At 41.6% G+C, this 22,722-nt stretch overlaps 1 protein-coding gene across 1 annotated transcript in view; it reads right to left on the reverse strand.

The window, feature by feature from the left end:
* Positions 1-9,603: 9,603 nt before the first annotated feature.
* The window catches only part of SAMD12 (sterile alpha motif domain containing 12), a 150,156-nt gene continuing 137,037 nt past the window's right edge, over positions 9,604-22,722 (reverse strand). Inside the window, exon 5 of the mRNA XM_026055706.1 lies at positions 9,604-9,672. Within this exon, the coding sequence (XP_025911491.1) occupies positions 9,650-9,672 (23 nt within the window). The 3' untranslated portion in view covers positions 9,604-9,649. The remainder of the gene's footprint in view (positions 9,673-22,722) is intronic.

Raw genomic sequence — 22,722 nt, forward strand, 5'->3', positions numbered from 1 at the left:
GCAACGGATCAAGCCCTGACCTTTTTTAAATCAAACAAAATGCTTTTACTGTATAATAAAAATTCCATGTTTTAATACATCGCCATGCACAAATGAAGTCAAACAATGCAGAGTACAAAATTGTCAAATATACAAAATGATAAAGCAGATATCCAAAGCTTCCAGAGATCATGCCCAAAGATACCAAAAACTTGATATTGATTTTTATCTCATTGTTTAAAAGAATTCCTCCCTCCCACCCTGGTTTTATTTTTTGTTGATTTTTGAAAACAGAACAATTAAAGAGTAACTATAAAAACTGTAGGGTGGAATTAACAGTGATGGCCACTTAGTACACAGAAAATTAGATTGCATGATAATTTCTGTATTTTGGGAAAAAAAGAACTGCTGTGCAGATGAACACCTTGGCTGCCTGGAGAAATACAGTGTACATCAAACAAAAAGGCACACTTTTTTGTTATGCCACCTCATTTGGCTCTGTCTTGAAAAAGTTCAGTCACAGATATACTGGGAACAACAGTGAGTCACTTTTTAACAATTCAAGTGCTGGCATTTTCCCAGATTTTCAACCAAGTTAACATTAAAAGGAGAATACAGACTTAGATGATTTCCTTAGCGAAAGCAAACAAGAACTGAACCAAAAGAAGCAATACTAGTCACAATTTCTGAACATACAAGAGACCTTTCTGATCATGTAACATGGCCTTCTGCATACTGCAGGCCAGGGAGTCGCTCTCCCTAATTTCTGCATCAGGCTCCTTAGCAGTTATCTTGAATCAGGCAACCAGATTTTCCAAGGAACTTACTCCTGGTCTACCTTTCTGTTCCTCTAATTTGCGTACATGAACAACTATTCACGTTGACAATCTTAAGTGCAGCCTGTAGTCTAATTCTGTATGTGGGCCATTAATTTGGGGCAGCCTTTGGAGAGAACTCAGATGTGGCTTAAATTCCAGCTGTAAATTATCTGCTTTTCTCAAGGTCAGGTTCAATCAAGCTTAGATTTGGCTCCCAAAGTTGGAGGAACCCTTATTTCGAGGCCCTTTGCTGGCTTAAGACTGATCATATAGTCAGACAGGTACACTCTCATCTTTTTCTTGAAGATAGCTGTATCCATACTTATTTGTGAAGAAGAGATAATAATTGTGAGCCAGGTTTTTAATATGTGTCCCTGTATCTACAGTCTCTAAAAGACATTGAAGATAAAGCAAAGCATGTCCAAAATCAACACCTGTCCCTGTACTGACAGCGCAGTGGGAGTTGGCTGGGCATGTGGAAGTTGCTGGTATTGGTTTGCCATTTTCAGATTCTGCAATAACTGAAAAAGTTAAAAATATGCCTGTTATACTCGCTAATTATTTTAGTAGCTTAATACAGAATAAGGGAGTCTTCTCAGATTATGTATCATCTTTGGGGAAATGCTGGTCATTCACATTTTCAGATCACTGCCCCATGCAGTTCACCTTTATTTTGGGAAAAGCCCAAGAGACAGCAATAACCAAACGCTGGGAAGCAGTGCAGCTCCCGCCGGCCCCAAGCGTGTCTGCGTCATGCCTTCGACAGCCTCTGTCAAGCAGGTGCCCTGAAATGCAAGGTCCGAGGATGCAAGATCACTTGCCCTTGTCTCCTGCAACGCATGCAGGAGAGCCCTCAGCATGGTACAGGACTCGGGTCTTAGCTTGCACCTTAGCTCAGCACGGCCCAGAGCTTTTGCTTATCTTAGTCTGTGGAGTTGAACTTATTGGGAAAAGGATGAGATATACGTCTCATGCTGAGATGTTTTGCATAGTTTGGAAGATAATATACTTCTGTGGTTTCTCTATTGCAGTGGAAGCCACGTAATCTCTTTTCTACCCTTCTCAGAATAAAAACACAGAGAACGAGCCTCTTGCATACGAGAAATGAAAATGAAAGGGTAAGAGGACTCCAAACATTCCTCTGTTTGGACTAGTCTTGAGACCAGAACCTGGCTCAGCAGGGAAAATATCTGTCTAGATGTAAAACCATGCTCTCAAAAAAAACAAAACAAAACAAACAAACAAATCCCCATAGCATCTGATGGGGCAAATGATTGATTTTTTCTCTGCACAACTTTTTATTGCTTACATGCAGTTTTGCTGCAATATTGATCTCCCTGTTAAAAAAAAAAAACCAAATTGTGTATCAGTATTTAATTTGGTGACTTATGATATTAAATAGATGAATTCAAGGCAAGTGCTTAATAGAAGTAATATGATTAGAGATGTAACAATAGCTACAGAGGATATTTTTCTGAAAAACGTATTTAGATATATTTGGAATTAAAATCAGAAAGGAGCTTTTCATCTCATTCTCAGACTAAGCCTGGATGTGTTACAATAATGCTTGAAATCCTACTTTTATGGAAGGAGCAGACATTATACAGTCATCTGAAAGGTCAGCTGCTCAGCTGCTTTCTCTGGCCACCCTGTGACCGGAGGCATGCCTTCAAGGCCAGCACCCCTTCACGGCTGCAAGGTGTTTCAGAATAGGGAGGCTACTTGTAAGCTATCGTGAACATAAGCTAGTGATGACACAGAATTGATCTGACAGGCATCTAGTATGTACCAAAGTTCTTTAAACAATAAATCTCAGCCAGACTCATTTTCTTGGGATTTCACACTGGATTAGAGCAAGAATCCAAGAAAATCTTTATCTTTTTAGTTATGTTTGTAGCTAGCTCCCTTCTTGTTTCAGCTTTTTGATATTGATTCAATACCACTTTGCAGTAAGTATTGCTTTTATAGTTTCTCTCGTCTGAGTGTACTGTTTAGTCTTTAAAACAAACATCCTATTTTGTTTTCTGCTTTCCATAGCACAGTGACGAACCATGAAAGGTGGCTGGTACTTGCCTTGCACCTATCCACCATAGCCTTGTGAAACCTGCATGAGAAACTGAGCCCTCCTTTGCTTATTTCTGAAGTACAACATTCAAAATGGCCAACTGTAATAGGGCCCAGTCTGGCAAAAACTCACGGCTGGGAACAGCGCTTATTGCTCCGGGCAGTCCCACAGAAGTCATTCCCTTCTAGGGCTTTATTAACCAGCTCCAGCGGGGCTCGTCATGCAAGCAGGAACGCCTTGCTGTCCTGGAAGCAAGGAGCTTGTGCACCTTGTTCAGCTGCAAAGCAAAAGAATGCAATTCTCAAGCAGCACCGCAGTTTCTCTATCAGTTGTTGAACATAGGGAAATCCTATTTCTTGCCTGCAAAATGCTTCCTCCTTAATTAAGAGGCAAACCAAGCATTCTTCTTCCTTGCTCAGACTAAACTCTCGCTTGACCTAATCATCTGAGTGCATGGTTTTGTCCCAAGCCATTATGGAAGACAACAGACTTATTCTATATGTCCGAGGGTTTTTCTTCTCCTTCCTTGTCCAGTGCTGCACCCTTTAATCATATGCAGAAAAACCTTGCAACTGTGAGCAGACCTACTCAAGTTGGTATCAAATGCTTGCAGGTACAGTTCTGTTAATATAAGCTCTCCATTTAAATTAAGACAATTTTGTGTGAAAAAATGGATATAGGTTGGCCTTCCTTCCTGTCATATTAGAAACTTTAAGAGATTTTAATTCCAGAACTTTACTTCTGATCATCTAGTCTATTTTCTTGCACAACACATACCTAAGAACCTCATGCAGTCACTGCTGCAACAAGCCCAAATTTCTGCTTGAGGTAGAGGTTATCGACTTAGAAAAATATTCTGCCTACATTTAAAAGCTTTATTTGATGGAGAACAGGCCAGGTAACTAAGTTGTCTCCACAGGTAATCATCCTCTCTGTTGAACATTTGCACTTAATTTCTAGTCTGAAATCAGTTTCCAACCAGTACAACTCATCATTCCCTTTTCTTCTAAATAAAAGAGTGACCTGCTTGCAGACACCTCTTCACAATTGCAATTGCAGACTGAGATCAAGTCACCTCTTCACATTCTCTGTTAATTAACAGCTTGAGCTTCATTAGTCTGGCACTAGAATATCAACTCTTTTCCTGCCCTTGAATCAACTGGTAGCTTTTGAAAAAATGATCTCCCCGGTTTCTCAGGATCCTTTTGAAACCCGGGCACCTAACCTGCACACATGGGCACTGTAACTGTGTCACCACTGCTGCGTACTAAATATCTTTCCCAAATGCTGCTGCCTGGCCTCCTTGAAGATTACATTTTCCCAGCTGGCAAGAGCATCATCAGGGTTGATGACGCATGGATTATTTATCAGAACCACAGACATTCGCAGTCACCATATGCTAGACATCCTCCCCAATCTTCTAAGTGTGACTTGCGTTCTTCTCCCTTGGATTTCAGAATTTGTAATATTCCTGCTTAGTCTGTATGACTGACCTGCTCCGCATCATTATTATTATTAAAACACCGATTTTTGTCATCTTTGGATGTTGCCAACAATAAGTTTGTACTTCCCTGGGAGGAATATTGAAAATAGAACATACCTTGGGAGGAGCTCATTAGAAATATTCTCACTGATGATAATTTTGTAATTACAGCTATTTTTTGTGATATATTATGTAATCAGTTTTAAGCTACTTAGTGTGGGCTCTACTGATTTTGCATAGTGCTATTTTCTGCTTTATCACGATCAAATGATCAATATAAGACTAAGTATAGTATGTCAGCAGAGTTTCTTTTATCAACAAGCCTTTGATATCCAAAAAACTGATAGCAAAGTTTTTGACATAACACATTTCTATAAAAATCATTTGGAGGGTTCTGTCAATTTTTAATTGCTTTAACGATTGTGTCATATCAACCTTTCCATGATTTTGTCTAAGACTGATAGGAAGCTAATGAGCCTACAGTTTTCTGGGTCAGCTCACTCATTCTTTTCAGTTATTGGCATTTTCTGTCATTTGAAGCTTCTCTTATGTCTCCCAGTTCTGAGATATCCTAGGCAAGCTTTCCTACACTCTTAGAGTCAGTTATCTGGCTTTGCAAATTAAAAAAAAAATGTTTGGATAGCTGCTGTTTAATATTATCCATAATTACTGATGGAGTAGGAGGAATTACATTTTAATGTACAATCTGACTCCCTCATGCTACTGCTTTCAAATACAAAACAAGAATATTTGTTGATTACTCTTCTTTTCCATGCACTATGAGTAATTATTGTGCTGTGCCTGTCTAACATCAGACTTAGCTCTGCTATGACTGTATTTATTAGGATATATTTAAAGAATTACTAGCCATAACCTACTGGCCATTGAATTTCCACACATTTCTTTGGCTTCCCTCATCAAACACTGATTTTCCTTAATTGGTGCCTAATCACCTATACATTATGTTAGTGAGGTCTTTTTGTAYTCCAGGTAGCTTTCCTGAATTTTACTGTAGGAAGTTGCAGGTAATGTTGGTAGTACTTTCCCCCCATGAATTTTAATTATACCAGAGGAGCTCTTCTTTTTAAATTAAAATCTTATTGACCACAGTCTATATATACCAGGGTCAATTATACCACAGTCTTGTAGCAGGGGCTTTCAAGGAGACTCTGATTGCAAAGATGTTATTTGTTAAAAGAGGACTGAGGTGAGAAATGTAGGATTTTACTTTGCTTGCCTGAGACAGTTTTGAATAATTGAGATCCTGTGGCTTTGTGGGGGGTTGAGGAGGTTAGCTGAAGTTATAACAAAAAAGTCACCCCAGGACTGGCTCCATGGCTGGCATCAATCCACAAACCTCCAGTGACTCTGATGGATCGGTGCCAATTTACATCTGCTGGGGGTCTGGCCTAGGGTCTTCTGAAAATTACAAACTAAACAAAAAAAGAATTTTGTCATTTTTAGTGGTTTGGATTTCCTTAACGGCACTGCAGCTGCTTTCAGTCTAGTTGTCAAGTAACGACATTTACTCCAAGAAACAGGCGGTGAGGACCGAGCCCACTGCTGGAGCACTGCATGCAGACAGACGGGCGAAACCAAAGAGCCAGCAGAGCTCTGCAAACTCCCCTCCAGGAAGGCTTCATGGTCCTTAACAGAGTAAATCAGGGGGCTTCAGGCAAAGAAAGACCCACAGATGGGGGGGGGGGGAGGAATAAAACAGTGCAAAGGATGTGTTCAGCTGCAGTATATTTTCTGGGGCTAGCAATCCCTTCAGCTCTCTAGTGTTAGACTTCGCGCAGTTTGGAGCACTTAGGACAGTTGAGTCTGTCCGTGTTTCCTAGTGGTGCCTGACCCTGCAACCTTTCTCCATCCAAAGGAACCAGGTGAGCAGTGGCAGCAGGCGAGGGCCCGCTCACGGGAGGAAGGCTGCAGGGCTGCACACTGAGAACGGCACCATGACTTCGACACTATTTTGCTTTACCTGTATTTCAGGGATGACAACTAGTGATCAATGTAATGGTAGTACCGAGCTGTGCGAATATATCTCCCTCCACAGGGCTGATAATTGCTGTTTTATTAAAATAGCATTAGCCTCTTACTCTTTTGCACAGAACTAATGGCTCTGAGCATATTTAAATTCACTTCCTTTGCTGGAATAACTTATTCGTTCCCTTTCATGTTGACTTGGTCTTTGGCACTCTCGACATAAATGATTTATTGACTAGAGATAAAGCATTCTTTCCATAGAACTATTCTTGCGACCCAGGCAAAAGCGGATGTGTCTGCTATTAATAAGGTGTTCAGCATAAAAAATGCAGTAGACTTGATTGTCTGCACTCAATAGCCTTTCCGAGAACACAGCACCTGCCCCCATTCATAATAACAAAAATCTCTCCCACATATTTATTTATATTACAAAGTTTTCAGAAGAATATGCTGGGATCCAGATAGTTGTTCAACAGATGTAGAACAATTTCATAAATATCCCTGAGGAAGCATGGCCTACTTTGGGAGCATAACAGTGATTAAAAAATCCAAACATGATGAATAAATACAAGCCAAAAGTACAGTTATTTCATTATGGCTCCTGCAGACAGGTACACATGTGAGTAGTGTCACTGGGCTCAATGGAACGATTCTTGCTTATGCGTTGTTATTCACATGCGTAGGCTGTCTGGTGGCTGGAGGCCTACAACAGCTTCCAACAAGATTGGTCTGATAGAAACCTACAGCAGAATTCTCACTGCATTTGGCTAGACAAGGATCCGGACTTTATTTTCACATTTCTCAGGGCCTATAACACTGCTTTTCTAGATTACCATAGCTAAAATCCTGGGAAGCTTTTAAAACAACCTGTTTTAACAGGAGAAGTTCACACATCTAAATTCATGCCCATATACTGGAAGATGTTCAAAACTAACATTGATACACAAAATGCTTCTAGTGGCTCTTCCCCTAACCCAGCGGTTTCTCTTACACCCATTTAGAACAACACTCTCCAATAAACTCTTCTTTTATCATTCAGACTGTTTCAGAATTTTTCATTAGGTAGTAAAATAAGAGAATCCCTACTGCAGAAGTATAGCATTCTCCTTCTTTCTAAAATAACTGATATCAAACTTTCTGTTAAATCGCTCTACCAATATGAAATTGATGTCAGTTGCCAGAGTACATTTTTAAAATCTGTAACAGAAAGAGCTATAAAATTTACTGAAGCTTAGAATGGAATTCGGCAATGCACATGGCCAGATCATTTAATAAGTATCAGATTCCAACTTGCAATGCTAACAAAAGCTCTAAAAAATGTGTATGTTGCAGCTGGCAAAGATTCTTATATTTTAAGGAGATTTTTAAAACCAGTTAATTTAAAATTAGGGACCAGGATTTTCAGAAAGAGAATATACATTCTTACTGCCTCAGAATTTTGGGGAGCTCCATTTGAAAACCCATGGAAAGACCCAAACTCACTAGCCACTTCTGAAAATCTTGGCCATCAATAAAAATAATTTGTTTCTGGATTGAATAGCATAGAATTATCCAACATGCTAAATCTGAGATGGGTGGAAAGCTGTAATGTAAGCCCAAACCCATCTGAAAAAAATAGCCCCTAAACATATATATATATATATATATATATATATATATATATATATGTTGGATGTACAGGGGCCCTCATTGGTTGACCTTACATTCCCTAGCAATGAACTGTACAATAGTTTTTAAGCAGGAACCTGCTCTAAGATATTCCTTTGACTTGACGTACTTGCACCTTCTCTCCATCACTGCATCTTCACACCAGTACGGTGTCTCACTCACAGTTAAACTAACAGCAACTCTATAGCACCTATCCATCTGGTTGGAGAGAATGATGGTGTTTAAATACTCCAAAAGCTACCTTTGATTTTAAAGAGAAAAGGAACAAACAGTTAAATCCCCTCAGCATGCTGATGATATCGGTTCATTAGAAAGAGTGTGTCAAGAAGGTCCTGATGTGAGGGACAGACACTAATTCCACTAAGTCCCCATGGATAAAACGGTACCACAGCCAGCTGTGATACAGCCAGTGATGAGGCCAGCCAGAGACTGAACAAAAAACAACGGTCAGGTTGAATGCAACAGTCTTGAGCCTGCTACAGTATATTGAAAGGCTTATTAAAACCATTTGCCTATTCCAGGTTCCTACCAAAATACTGTTTTGGGTAGAAAGTGGAAAAAGGTTAATGAAATCTGCCCTCTCCAGAGAGAGAGTCTTGCTCCTTAGAAGTATACAGTCTTACACCTTACCCGATTCAGAGAGTTCTGGTTTGGACTACGATTCCCCAATCCTGCCCAAAACATAATGGGTAACCAGCATAAAAAACCTGAATTCTTCCAGTTTATCCTGTTTTTATTGTAGACCAAACCCAGGGTCAAACACATCTCTGAGAAAGGTTCTCTCCCTTCTCCCTCACTGAGTAAGAAAACTGCATTGGCACCCTGGAAATGAGAACCTTTGATTTTTGGCGGATAAGAGGGTGAACAGACAGTTTCCTACGGCTCATTCAACTTTCCCTGTTCTTGGCTACCTCTGTGACAGCTGTTCTGTAAGTCTCAATACAGTAAGTCACACATTTGCCACGTGCAAATCTATCTACACAATCTACTATGAATTAGTGAAGGTATGCAAGTAGTGGACTTCAGTATGGATGCAGTCTCAGCACAAATACTGAAACATATCCTCTGTATTAAAAAAAGTCATTTTTTTATATATGGACTGTGCTAGTTTTTCTGTGCAGAAAGCACATATGAAGTGCTGATATTGTTCAACAGAACACCATTGGACTGCAAAACTAACATATACAAGACATGTTTACATTCCTATCAGGGGTGTAATATTGTGAACATATCCACTGAGATTGGAGAATTGCTGCAAGTTTTTCCTAAAACATCATGCCATCTGCATACATAACAAAAGAATCCAGTAGTTGCCATGCTAAAACAGGATTTCTAGTGAAGGGCACAGACTGTCCCCTAAAGGGAACTCAAAGTTATGCACAGTGATGAAAACTGGAAGAAATTTTCCAGCTAAAGGTCTGTCAATGACCATGTCAAACAAACTAGCACTCGATATTATGCACCACATTTTTAATCCACTGCAAACCAGGTCCTCCCAGAATTATCTTGAGCAGGATGATTTTACTTCAAGTTTGTCTTCAGTCCTCCATGGTCACCTTCTGGCAGTGCCATTTATTATGGTTTTTCTCAGGAAGAAAAGTTCACTTTCATATCAAGTGGCAGGACAGCAGCTTTAAAGGCTGGAAATGTTTATGGAGAGCTCTCTGCTGGGGCTGTAAGAAACAAAACACAAAACCAAAACCGTACGGTAAGTATAAAATAGAGCAAAAGAATTACAATATATTTCAACTAAAACAAAAAAGTCAGGTTTGTGCTGAGTAAATGTACTTCTACTGTAAAGACAAACTACTCCTAGAAATATATCTTGTGACCCAGGTACTTTAATCAGCTTTAGTCGTCAACCAAAAAACTCAGTGCTTAATCAATTGCTTAGATAAATATAAAGTGCAGACTGGCAATGATTTGTATAATTTAACAAATCCTACTTGAATTTATTGCCTGTCCTTAAACCAGTTTTTACTCTTCCTGTAGTCTGAGTCCCAGAAAGCAGGCTCTTCTCTTTGGTTAGGCTTGCATGCACTGCTGAAGGCATGATAGTCAAATCCTGGAAAGACTCATCCAAATCCCAAAGTAGGGACTGATATTCCCTTACCACTTCTGCCGGCCAAGACAGCATGAGTTGGCCAGCACGGAGTAGGAGATGTGAACGCAGCCCACCCATTTCCTTCCCTGCTTCAGACCCCATAACAAACCTAGGGGGTTTTCCTTTTCCTGTCAAAAGCAGTAAAGTACCCTCATTTTTTGTGCACTGATGCTGCTATTCCTTGCCTGAAAGCTCTTGCATAGCTGTAAGGTGCTCACATCATAAAGGAGGAATATATGGAGGTTTCAAGTAGTTTTTCTTCTCCTCCACCAGAACTCTTCTTGGAGGTGCACAGTCAAAGGACAAGAGGTAACAGACACAAATTGCAGTATGGGATATTCCAGTTAGATATAAGGAAAAAATTCATCCTAGGGAGGGTGGGCAAATGTTGGAACAAGTTACCTGGAGAGGCTGCACAACCTCCATTTACGGAGATACAACACCTTCAGGCAAGGCCCTGAACAACTTACCTTGGCCCTGCTTTGAGCAGAATTGAGCAGAATGCTCTCCAGAGGGCCCTCCCAACCTAAACTGGTTTATGATTATATGATTTCTGATGGGGATTTGTTCTGGCTTTCTGAACAGGAGATGAGTGCCTGTGCAGGACTGCTCACACGGCAATGTATTCATTCATTTATTCAGTATTTAGTCACTAAAATGCATATAAAAAACTCTTCACTGGCTTACACTAGACCCCGTAGACAGGGAGCCATGCAGAGAGACAAGTTGACTGTGCTATTTCAAAAGGCCGTGTTTGGACACAGCTTTGTGTTCTCCCAGAGCCCTCAACATCACCAGTTTTACTAGAACGTATCTGTTTTACAGCCGTTGTGTGCAGCTATACCAGGGCAAGTGAAGGACCCCATCTCTGATGGGCAGAGCTGGGGCAGAAGTCACTGGGGTGTGCTTTGCACCCTTTCCAGCTATGTCCTTTCTCTCGCACGAACGGACATCTGCGCCTGTGGTAAGAGCTGGATCTTTGGTTTCTTTGGGCCAAAGTCCAAATTGTGAAGCTAACAGGATGCGGATGCTGCCAAGGCTTGCAGTGGCCTTCTGCTTTTCACCCCTCCAGAAATCATGCCTGGTGGGCTCTTCTCTAGGGGGGCACCGCCAGCGGGCGGCCTGCCCATATTTGCCTCTCCCAGTCCCAGCCCCTTGCAGCTACGGCAGCGAAGGTCTGGCCGGGCAGGGAGATGATGGGAGGTTAAACCAGCAGGTTCTGGAAAAATGCTGAGTGAGATTTAAAAAAAAAAACACCTTGCTTTGAGCACTTTACTCCTCAGTCTAAATACAGCCTATGAAACACAGGAACAGTGAATGCTGGTCTCCCTAGCTCTTCCCTTCCTTATCAGGCACATTCACCTGATTACAGAGCTACTTTTCATTTTTGTTTTTACAAGTGCGTTGCTTTTACCCTCCAGGTCTCCGGTGCGATGATCCCATTACCATCTGCACTCATGCACTACATGACATACCCGTGTCAGTAGTGCCTTGAGAAAGATGCACATTTGGGACCARAAATGTTTTATTTCTTGAAAGAATTGACAGGAAGTTTGTGCGCCAGGCTCCTGCATCTGGTCTGGACACATAACTGATCATACACCCCAGGACAGAAGAGAAATCAGTGGTGATACTAAGCAGGTAAAAAGACAAAGGGGGAATCAGGGGGGCGGTGGGAGGTTTTAGCTTGGGGGAGAGGCAAACTGGTACCTAGCCTCATAATTCAAGGTGAACTGGAGGCTGTCTCACACCTATGCAGCAATGACAGAGATGGGCCTGGCTCACAAAGGAGAAATAGGGCTTTTTTTTCAGATTAAATAGCCCACCTGCCGCAAGGAAGGGGCAATCTGAAAAGCTCTCCCAAGCAATGCAAAATATCTTATGTAGCCACAGAGTTGCAAGACTAATATTAAATGGGTAAACTGGCTAATGATATTAGGTCAGGCCTCAAGTTTGCACTCATGCTGCGATGCCCCAGCCACCTCCCTTGCCTAAATCGTTGCCTTGCCCTCGTGCTTTGGTTTGAAGCGAGCCAGCTGGCCTTTCAGGCAGAGAAACTCAGGAACGAGGAGAAACAGAGACCGATTCAAACCCAAGCCCGATCCACCCGCCGCAGTGTCAGTGCAACTGTTTCCACCACGCGGGCACCTAACGGAGCCAGGCTGGAGGCAACTGGTGACACTGACCAAGGAGAAAATAGTAATTCTGTTAAACTCTGAAGTTTGAGCCAGCAAACTGAGGATTTACGTGCGATTTAACACATTTCTGCTCTCATCACCTTGTCTCTTGAGGCCAGGATTTTAGAAGCACTTACTCTTCCTGGTTACCTACAGTTGTGGAGACTCCTCTCAGGGTCCTGGTTTTCTAACAACACAAACCCAACACTCTTCTGAAAATGCAATCTCTTTCAAAGGTATCACAAATGAGCAGTTGCCTTTGAAAACGCTGCCCTAGATTGTAAGCTCTTTGGAACGAAGACTGCCTTTTGCAAGGGGTTTGCTGCTTACCAACACACTGGCATACAGATCTAATCTCACCTGACATTTCAAGGAGCTGCTGTAGAAAGACACCAATCATTTCAAAGCCAAAGACATATTCTGTTTTTGAGTACTGATACTGTGTGATTTTTTTTTCTACCTGAGAAAGGGACATATTTTTCATTCAGTTTAAATATATGTTAACTCAGCTCAACCTAGCTATATTATCTATTTGTCGTATTTCCATAGCTGTGGGATCCTGATAAAGACAACATGATTTTCTTACCTTTGCTAGAACTAACCACCAGAACTAACTTCATAATATATTTCTAAGGTCAGGACATTTCAAACATGGGATTATTATGAAAAACACCTATTTCCAGCCTCCATATACCAACTATTCCATTGAGTCTGGTGAAAACCTGCATTCAGCTACATTTACTAGCATTTTTCCTGTGACAGCAAGGCCACAGGTATCTCCCTGTATGCCTCTCATGTCACTTGAGGCACTCCAATATTCTGCAGCTTATTAGACCTGTTGCATCTTGCTGCTTAATAATTAGGCATATTGCTAGCTCTGAAGAATTTCATACTATCACAAAAGGAAATGGTTGCCAGACAATTTGTAAATTTACCCTTTTATTTATTGCGTGCTGAATTATAATCACTGAGCTGTGAGAACATGATGCGTCTCTGTGAGGCTTTATGGAAGTTAATTTAAAAACAAAATATCTATTCTGGGCAGCTGTGGATCCCGGTCAATCATGGTGACCAAAGGAGGAAAGAGGGTTTCCACAGTTCCCCACTGCGATGATTCGCCCCGGCCGGCTCGGATTACCCCGACGCCGTGCCTGCGCTTGGTTCGCTCTGTCATAAAACCACCCGCCTGCTGTTGTGGGTGCAGTGGGAGGAATCTCTGCATCTCGTCTTCCCTAGGTAAATGCAGCTATTGCTGCACATCCTTATTACCTAACAGGCCACTGATAAGCAGAGTCAACACCGCCAGAGATCAAAGGTTGCCTTCAACTGTTTGCAGTTGTAGCTCGCTGGAGCTGGCCCAGGAGAGACAGCGGAGCAGCACCAGCCAGCGAGCTCAGTCCCCACCGCAGCCCCCAGCGCTCGGCCGTGCGCTCACCAGTCAGCCCGCAGGGCTCCCTGCCTCCGCGCAAGGGTCCCAGCCCCGCAGCCTCTATTAAAATGATGTTAAGCAGTGACACATTAATCAATGGACTGAATGCAACATCCAGCAGCCAGGAGAGCAAGCAGACATGGACCATTTTTGATAAGACGGCCAATTTGGTTTTAATTCCAAACTGGTCACATCTTGGTCTGGCTTGCCTGATTTTCCCTCATTACTAAGCCCTGGTAGTTGATACATTCTTGAAGGTTATTTAATGTTGTTTGCCAAATGTGGTGCCAATACTGTAGAAAAACACTGAGGGGGGAAAAGGAAGGCAGTCTCTTCTTGCTTTTGATTTTTGAATTTGCTTGCCAAGCAGGAAGCCAAGATTTTGGCTTTGGAGTAAGACAATAAAGGTGGATCGACCAGCACAACACCTAGAGCTTCAGACACAGTAATTCTAATCTCAAGTGTTCAGTATTCATTAATGAGAGGCCTGTAAAATAATTATGATGACTGAAAAATCATGTAATTAAAAATAAATGTTGCTTTCCCTTCACCTCAATTTTTTTAGGCTACAGTTAGGACATATTTTTCATTTTCACCCCCAACCATGAAACAAGAAGCCTTTTTTCCCAAATGAACGGTGATATAGATGTATTACCACAAGACTCCAGGAGCAGAGTCTTTAAAACAAAGAGCAGCTGACACGTGAATTGTTATTTTTGTAAATGTCAGCTCAGAGTTACTTTTTTTAAAACACTTTTTTCTGGACCATTTGCTCCCATAAGTGAGTACTCTTAATCCACCTGGATATAGTTTTAATAACAGTTGATACCATCACCATAAATGTGCTACTGAATAAATATTCCTGTATAAGATATGCAAGAAAATGACTTTACACACAATAAACTTCTAGGCATTATTTATGTATCTCTCCACTGCTCGCTCTGAGTGGTCCCGGGTCCACACAAGGGCTTCGAGGAGGCAGCTGGCAAACTGCTTGCACACAGCCTGCTCCGGCACAGCACGCTGTGCATGACACTGCCTAACGCCGTCCAAAAGCCATATTAAGCCATTGCAAGTGCTCGAGTATGCGGGATCCTGGCTCACTTGCACATTCACTGTCTGGTTCAACAGTAAATCTCACTTTACGGAGGCCTTCAAAAGACAGTTTAGACATACCTACTATCATTTCACGGCAAAGTTTTTTTTCTTCCTGTAGCTTATTTTTTATTAAGACCCTAATGACAGACCTAGAGCTCAGCTGGGGACACCTTGGTTTGAAAATCACGGCCAGTGGTTCAAGACAAATGATGAACATCCAACAGGGTCGGGCAAATCTTTTCCCCTATATTCTGACCAAAGTGAAAACTCACTTCTTGCTTGTGATGCTGGGCTTTACAGCTTGCATCAGGCAATTTTGAGATGAAACATTTCTGGGAGAATGGATGTCATGGCAGATGCTCTCAGCAGGTAACCTTCTGAAAAGCCAATTAGTCAGAGGTTATCACAGCTGCTCTGTGGAACACAGTTGGTTCACACAGAATGGGTTGAAAATGTAGTTGTCCAAAATGTGTTTCACTGAGCTATTCAATGTCTTCAAATAGACAGAATAGCCAAGAGTCTCTTCATGAGTCACGCACAATTCCAGCTTCCCTACTAAAGCAAATCTCTCAGCAACTTTACTAGGTTAAACAAAATGAGAAACACATATCGATTCTTTGTACAGATGATTTATGCAGTAATTTTGCTTCCTTGTCTCTTCCTTCAAAAATCAGAATTCATGATGGACAGGTCTCTAAAGGGCTTGAGTTTACACTCCATCCCTGCTCTGATAAACACCCTAAAAGCTTTTGGCTTTTAGAAGATCCAGAGCTTGATTTTGCAGTGTTAATCTGGAAACCTCAGAAAAAAAATCTGTCCCAATAAATTTATGGCCTTTTCCTTTCTGAGCCTAACCAAAACCTGAAAATTTCCTGAGTTTAAAAGTTTGGTTCCAAAACCAGGCAAAATCCTGGGGGACACTCTTTTGTCTTTCAAAGTAGCTCACTCATTCTTACTCAAAAGGCTTCGTATGTCCCACCACCTACCTGCTGCTGCAAACACACAAAGAAAAAAAGAAATGCACATTTGTGTTCAGCAGAACACAATGGTTTCCTTGAACTAACAAGCAGTTAAAATATTTTGAAATTGTGCATGCAACCACTTCCTTAGTGTTTATGGTTTCTTTCAAAGAATTCTGATATACTGCAAATTTGCCCATCAATGTCAACAGTGAACTGACTGTATACACAGGTCCTTCTTCAGATTACAGAAAACAGAAAGATTTAAAGGAACGTGATGCTAAAAAGCCTGATAACCTCAGCCGGCGCTGTCTGAAACTGAAAATGCATCCAAGATTGCTGACTTTATTCCTTATCATGCATATCTCTCGCTGCCTACCTGTAATCAGTTCTTGATCTCACAAGTCCTTGTGGGGTGCTCTGCAGGAAGTGAAAAGGTTGTCACAGACGAATAGTCTTCTACACTTTGTGGCTCTAAATAGCCATTTGCACATCATCTTGAGCCTTTGCATATCTATTATTTCAGTCTCAAGTGACTAGGTTTAAATATAAAGCACCAGGAACTGTGCAAACTGAGCAAACTTTAAAAAGCTATTGTGTTAAGTGGTATCTTCAGCATGCAAATAAGGTTCTTAGCTACACAGTCCTGGGTGGCCAGCAGCAGTTTGATGGCTGTGCAGTGGCTCCTCCGCTGTGCCCACCACCTGGGACTTGTACTTGTACTTGTCCAGCAGCTCTGCACCACTCTTTCAAGGCTATCATGTACAAAACCATGCCACAGCATTTGGGAACCAGTTCTGGCCAATACATCCTTGTATTACTCTCTTAGGGATCTTCTGCAAAATATGCATTAAGTTCAGAAGCAGAACCAGAGAAAACCAAAGATTTCACTAAGAAATCAAAGTATAATAGCAAAGGGCTTTGGAAACTCTCTGGAGCTACACTTCCTCATTGCCTGTGCAGAACTTATGCAGAGCCTATGCAGAATGAATAGGTGGAACAAACTATCCACCTTTAGGGAGATATTCACTCTGAGGTTCCTGAAATCTAAGTTTTAACTTAGTTTCCACCCTGTGAAGTGATTATCCAAGCAAAAAGAAGAATTATACCTGCTAAAACTATGTACCTACAAGACTGCACACATGCACACAAACACATGCATTTAGTACAAAACAAAACAGATCATGAAGCCTATAAAATCAGCCCCCTCCCCAAGTTAGTTGAACAAGCAACTTTATTTAGCCCTTCAGAGGAATGAATTATGATATACCCTTTACCTGTATTATCACATCCTATGTTTTCCCCAGGACTCTTGCATTGCTCTGAGCACCAATAGGCCAAACCCACAGAAAGAGCAGCCATCCAGTATTTTGCTTTATTCTGGTGGTTCAGCATATCCTTATGGTTCAGTGGTGGCCCACCACCTCTTTTACTGGACAACATTCAATCCTGGCTCTGGAGGAGAAATTACTGCTGTCCTCATGGACTCTTCTGGAGGGCTTATTGTCCAAGCACTTCACAGACAAAATGCCTCAGTTTCAAAATCCCTCAGCGAGAAGACATCACCTTATTTCACAGTTCATAATAAGGCAAAAAGAGATTTTAAAAAATCATTGACTATGAATGTTTGATTTAAGATGTTTTTTTCAGATCTGCTTCTTCAGAGCACTTAGCAGGATTTGGTGCATTTATGTGCAGGTCGCCACTACCTTTAGCCCTGACTCTCCAGGCAACAATCTGACAAAATTCCGAAAGGTGCACGTTACCCTTCCTTTGCTGTCTCACCTCCTCCTGAAAAACAGTCATTTGCCCCCATTCTGTTAGGCTGATCCCAGCACAGTAGCAGGACACCCCCCCACACACACACCTTTTCCTCATAAAACAGATACCAGTAACACTACCTCTGCTGAAGGGCTTGATAATGAAGGATGGGCTGCATGTATCAAAGAAATTCCTAAGCCAGGCGTGAAGTCTAAGGCCTGAAATTCTGTGAGCGGTATTGGCCACAGAGCCAAGTACAGAAGTGATTCATGAAAACAAGCCAGGTATGAAAAAAGAGTATCTAGCCAGTGTCCAGAAGGCATGAGATGTTCAGTTGCTTAGGTTTTTGGGGAGTAATAACCAACTCAGCACAGGAACCCTCAGATCAGTTGCAAATTCTGTTTTACCCTGATCTGCCCCTTTCCTATTATTTTAGTTTGGAAGCTATCCAAAGCACTTGCATATTACTCTGTCTCCTTTTGCATCATGCAGGCATGTTCCTGAAAACACAATGACATAGAAACATATTAAAATGGTTTCAGACCACAGTGTCTTTTCTGTATTCTGCAGAGATGATTGATTGCTAATTTGGTTGCTGCCAACCAAGCAACCAGACTTGTTTAATGTCCCCTCCCCAAAAACTAGAGCAATATGAGCTGTGTTTGTAATAGGTGGCAGGTGGGCCCTGTGGGGCAGATTACAGGACCTGCTGGGTTATTCCCCGCCACATCTTCCTCGGTGCCTGCAAAGCCAGCTTTCCTTCCAAGGGAAGCACACGTGTCTGGGAGAGGGCACACTCCCTGTTCTCACCCTCACGCACGCTCATCACCTGGCCAGGCTGAGCATCCGACTCAGGGGACTGGGAAGTGCTCTTGGGTGCTGCAGGATAGACATAGCCAGCCTAAGTCAGGGATAGAACCAATGTACTTATTGGCAGAAAATAATTCAACACCAGGTAGAAAACTGGCCTTTAAAATCCAGACAGAAGGGCATCTCCACACCTCAAACAGAGTTTTTGGGGGCTAAATGTCGCAGAACATACCATATGGGCTGAGGGATTCAAGACAGTGAAATATGCAGCAAAGCAGGGACTCAAACTCAGTGGTGAAGATGAAAGCCTTATCTGCCATATCATGGACCGCTAGACTTCCCTTTGTTTTTTAGCTAAATAAATACATCAGTATTCTTCACAAAGTGGAACAGCATCAGTAGAAGGTACTCAGACTCTATCTCCTTCCCACCTGGGAGCTTGTCTTTAAGGTTAGAGATGTAAGAATATAAACTTGCATGGATTTCTGAGATGATTCTCAGAATCTCAAATGATTAAACTGGTTTAAGTAGCTTGTTTCAAGCTACCTGGCCATTTCTACACATAACTGCAAACTGCAACATAGACTAAATGTATATCACAAAAGCAGGATATGAAAATGTATCCCTGGATTTGTTGAGCTATGAGAAGTAACTCCCTCCACAGAGCGCCAGCTCACTTGACCCTGACTCTGAAGTTCACCAGGTCTTTACACAAACAAACTCACTTCTATTCTAGACAGGCAACCAGGGTAAGCTAGTTATCTAGGCTTTTTCTGCAATCAGTGGAGAAACACAGGCCGCTTGGAAGAATGATCCACTGTATTTATCCTACAGTACATCTCATATTGGATGACTTATTCTTTGGAAGTTCCTCTCGCCATTGATTATCAAAACAACTAGCTCAGAGTAGGTATCCAGCAATTAAATAGCAAGCAAGAGGTGACAGGAATTGCAAGTTAATGCTTAATTTGATTGTTACAAATTCCAATTAGCATGTAAAATGTAGGTACCACAATGCTCAGGATTAGTATGTTTAATGCTTACACTTCTACTGAAATCAAAAATGATATAGACTCCAGCAAAGGATAAGATCCCTAAACTCCTTTGAGGTCTTGGATATTGGAATTTGACACAGAACTTACGTACTGAATAATCTTCTTAGAATATCTTAGATATTTATGGACACAGATGATAAAATGAGATGCTTCCTGCAAACAATCCACAAAGTACTGAAGTTTGTTAGAGAAACGATTTACTCAGCACTATTAATACCTTTTTGCAGCTGAATAATTTATTGTGTCCATGCTGCCACATTGTTTCGATTTGCCACTGATTAACTTTTTATTTCTATTTGCAATATATGAACAAATCAACATTATAGTTAAGGAATTCCCATGGGAAAGTAAAATACGTGTAAGCAAAAATAATGCTTTGTTTATTATTAAACACCTTTCATATTTTACCCATGGTAGACAATTAGGTTGGTAGGAATATGCAACTGTAGGAGAAATTTTACCATTTTATCTCAGGCCAAATAGTTTATCGCAATTCATGCGCATACAAACTTCAGTTGCTTCAAAAAATCAGGGGAAAGTATCTAATGGGATGTGGTATTTTTCTTCCAGTGCCAGAAAAATACAAATCCCAATTAAATTTTTGCTTCAAAGAAGGAAGGAAGGAAGGAAAGATTTCTGCCACTGGAGCATGAAACAGATTTTGGCTAGAAAGAAGATGGACAAGATTTTCAAAAAAAACCCAAAACCCAAGTGATTTGCACACCAAAGTCTCATTAAAAGTCAACAAGACTTTGATTTCTAAGTTAGTTGTGAAAATTTTCTCTGATGATTCCTACAAGTCTTTTAATATTTATCCCAAGCAAGTGCTGACATATCATTCAAAAGCAGATCCAGGGCTGCAACAAGTTCTGGTAACCCCTCAAGACATTTCTACAGCCTCACCCACAAGAGATTTGAAACTTCTGGCATGTCCATATGTCTGAAATCTTCAGTTTGCATCATGCATTTGTCTATTTAGGATAATTAAGGGTATGCCTCCACGAACACATTACTGCAAGGTAACCAGCATCTGGATTTACAGCAGAACAGATGCTTTACTATAACTATCCATGTGCATGCTCTTACTCTGTGCTAAATGCAAGGCAGCTTAGCACGCTGTCACTGAGTAAGAGCACGCAACACACATTCAGCATTTACACTCTTGCTTCAAATTACCTCACAGTAGCTTGTTCAGGTAGTCATACCTTCATATTTGGTCCAAGAGCCCAGCCACTATTACAGACTGCCCCAAAATAAACACAGACAGACTGTCCTTCACCAATTAGTATTTTTAGCCAGTTCACTGCCACCTCCAATCCACGCTTTAAGGATTTTGTATTCAGTGTTCATCCCTACTTAGGCTAGAGGCTCTGCACCAGACTGGGTGCAACATAAAGAAATGGATGTTGAACACCATCTAGCTAGTAGACTCCATGCCTTGATATTTTAGCAAGATGAACCTATGTTCCCGGAGAGGGTGCATTTAAACATTTTGCTGATAAAATGCCTAAATGGAAAAAACAAAACCGTGATCTTGCAGAGGTTGCAAAACTAAACTGCAGTCTTGTCAGAAAACCAGTGTTTCATTACAGTGTGAGACTTTAAGGAATTGCCACTTTACTCATCTCCCTGCAGAAGGGGTTTTCTCTGAGTCCCGGATTTCAGAATTCTGGAGTTCAGTCCCCAAGGAGAGGACTGAAGATCTCTGAAAGAGCTATAAACATGCTAAATATCGACTTCTTAATGACACTCCCATTCAGTTTCTACTTTCATTTCTGAGATTACAAAGGAAAATGATCTCACCTCATTTGGGCATAACTACAACATGCTGCTACAGCTCAGGCCTCTCAGTTTTTTCCAGCTTTCTCTGGTTAGAAGCTCCCATGCAACTACTGTATCCGTGACCTAACAGAGCATGCTGGTTAATTTTTCTGGCTGGAGTGCAGCCTGCCAGCAAGAACTTTTGTCTTTGACCTCTTGGCCTATATTCCAGACTAGAAATTAATTCCAAACCTAGGTGGGACCTGCAGCTCAAGAAGTTACCCCTTCTGATACAGTTGAAAGGTTTCTCTTCATTGTGCATGGATATTGTTCATAGCTATCACACAGATGTGGCTACTCTAGCCAGCAAGACTAAATTGGCTGCCATAAATTCACCCTGACCATCAGTCAGAAGCCAAGAAAAATCCATCCATCCCTGATTGACAATGCCTTCTTTGTATCAGTCTTTACTTCTAAGACCAGCTCTCAGGAATCCCAGACCCTGGACACCAGGGAGAAAGTCTGGAGAAAGGAAGAATTTCCCTTGGTGGAGGAGGATTGAGTTAGAGATCATTTAAGCAAACTTGACATCCACAAGTCCATGGACCCTGAAGGGATGCCCCCATGAGGGCTGAAGGAGCTGGTGGATGTCATTGCTAGGCCACTCTCAATCATCTTTGAAAGGTCATCACAGAAACACAGAATCACAGAGTGTTTGAGGTTGGAAGGGACCTCTGGAGATCATCTAGTCCAACCCCCCTGCTCAAGCAGGGTTATCTAGAGCACATTGTACAGCATTGTGTCCAGACAGCTTTTGAATATCTCCAAGGATGGAGACTCCACAACCTCTCTGGGCAACCTGTGCCAGTGCTCTGTTACATTCACAGTGAAGAAGTTTTTTCTCATGTTCAGATGGAACTTCCTGTGTTTCAGTTTGTGCCCGTTGCCTCGCGTCCTGTCACTGGGCACCACTGAAAAGAGTCTGGCTCCATCCTCTTGACACCCTCCCTTTAGATACTTGTACACGTTGATAAGACCCCCTCTCAAYTGTCTCTTCTCCAGGCTGAACAGTCCCAGCTCTCTCAACCTTTCCTCATATGAGAGATGCTCCAATCCCTTATCATCTCAGTAGACCTCTGCTGGAGTCATTCCAGTAGGTCTGTGTCTCTCCTGTGCAATGTGCTCTAGGTGACTTTGCTTGAACAGGAGGATTGGACTAGATGATCTCCAGAGGTCCCTTCTAACCTCAGCCATTCTGTGATTCTGTGATCAGTCGGAAGCTAAGGAAATCCATCCGATTGTCATCTTGCAGATACTATTGTCTCTATGTAGAAAACAAATGTTCTGAAAAAAAAAAAGCTTTTTGGTTTTGATTCAAATTCTCAAGAATTCAACCAGCAAATAACCTGTGATATCTCTGGTTAAAAGGCAAAACTTCTGAGCCTGCTATACAAAAGAGGTGATCCCAAAGTTTTGCACTTCTCTGCTGGAAAGCAAATTTTGGACATTGGTTCTTCCCATTCTAGTTTCCCATGTAAAAGTATATTATTTATGCAATGCTGAGATTTG

This window comes from Apteryx rowi, unplaced genomic scaffold, assembly GCF_003343035.1.
Source record: "Apteryx rowi isolate R43461 unplaced genomic scaffold, aptRow1 scaffold_125, whole genome shotgun sequence".
In the NCBI taxonomy this organism is placed as follows: domain Eukaryota; kingdom Metazoa; phylum Chordata; class Aves; order Apterygiformes; family Apterygidae; genus Apteryx; species Apteryx rowi.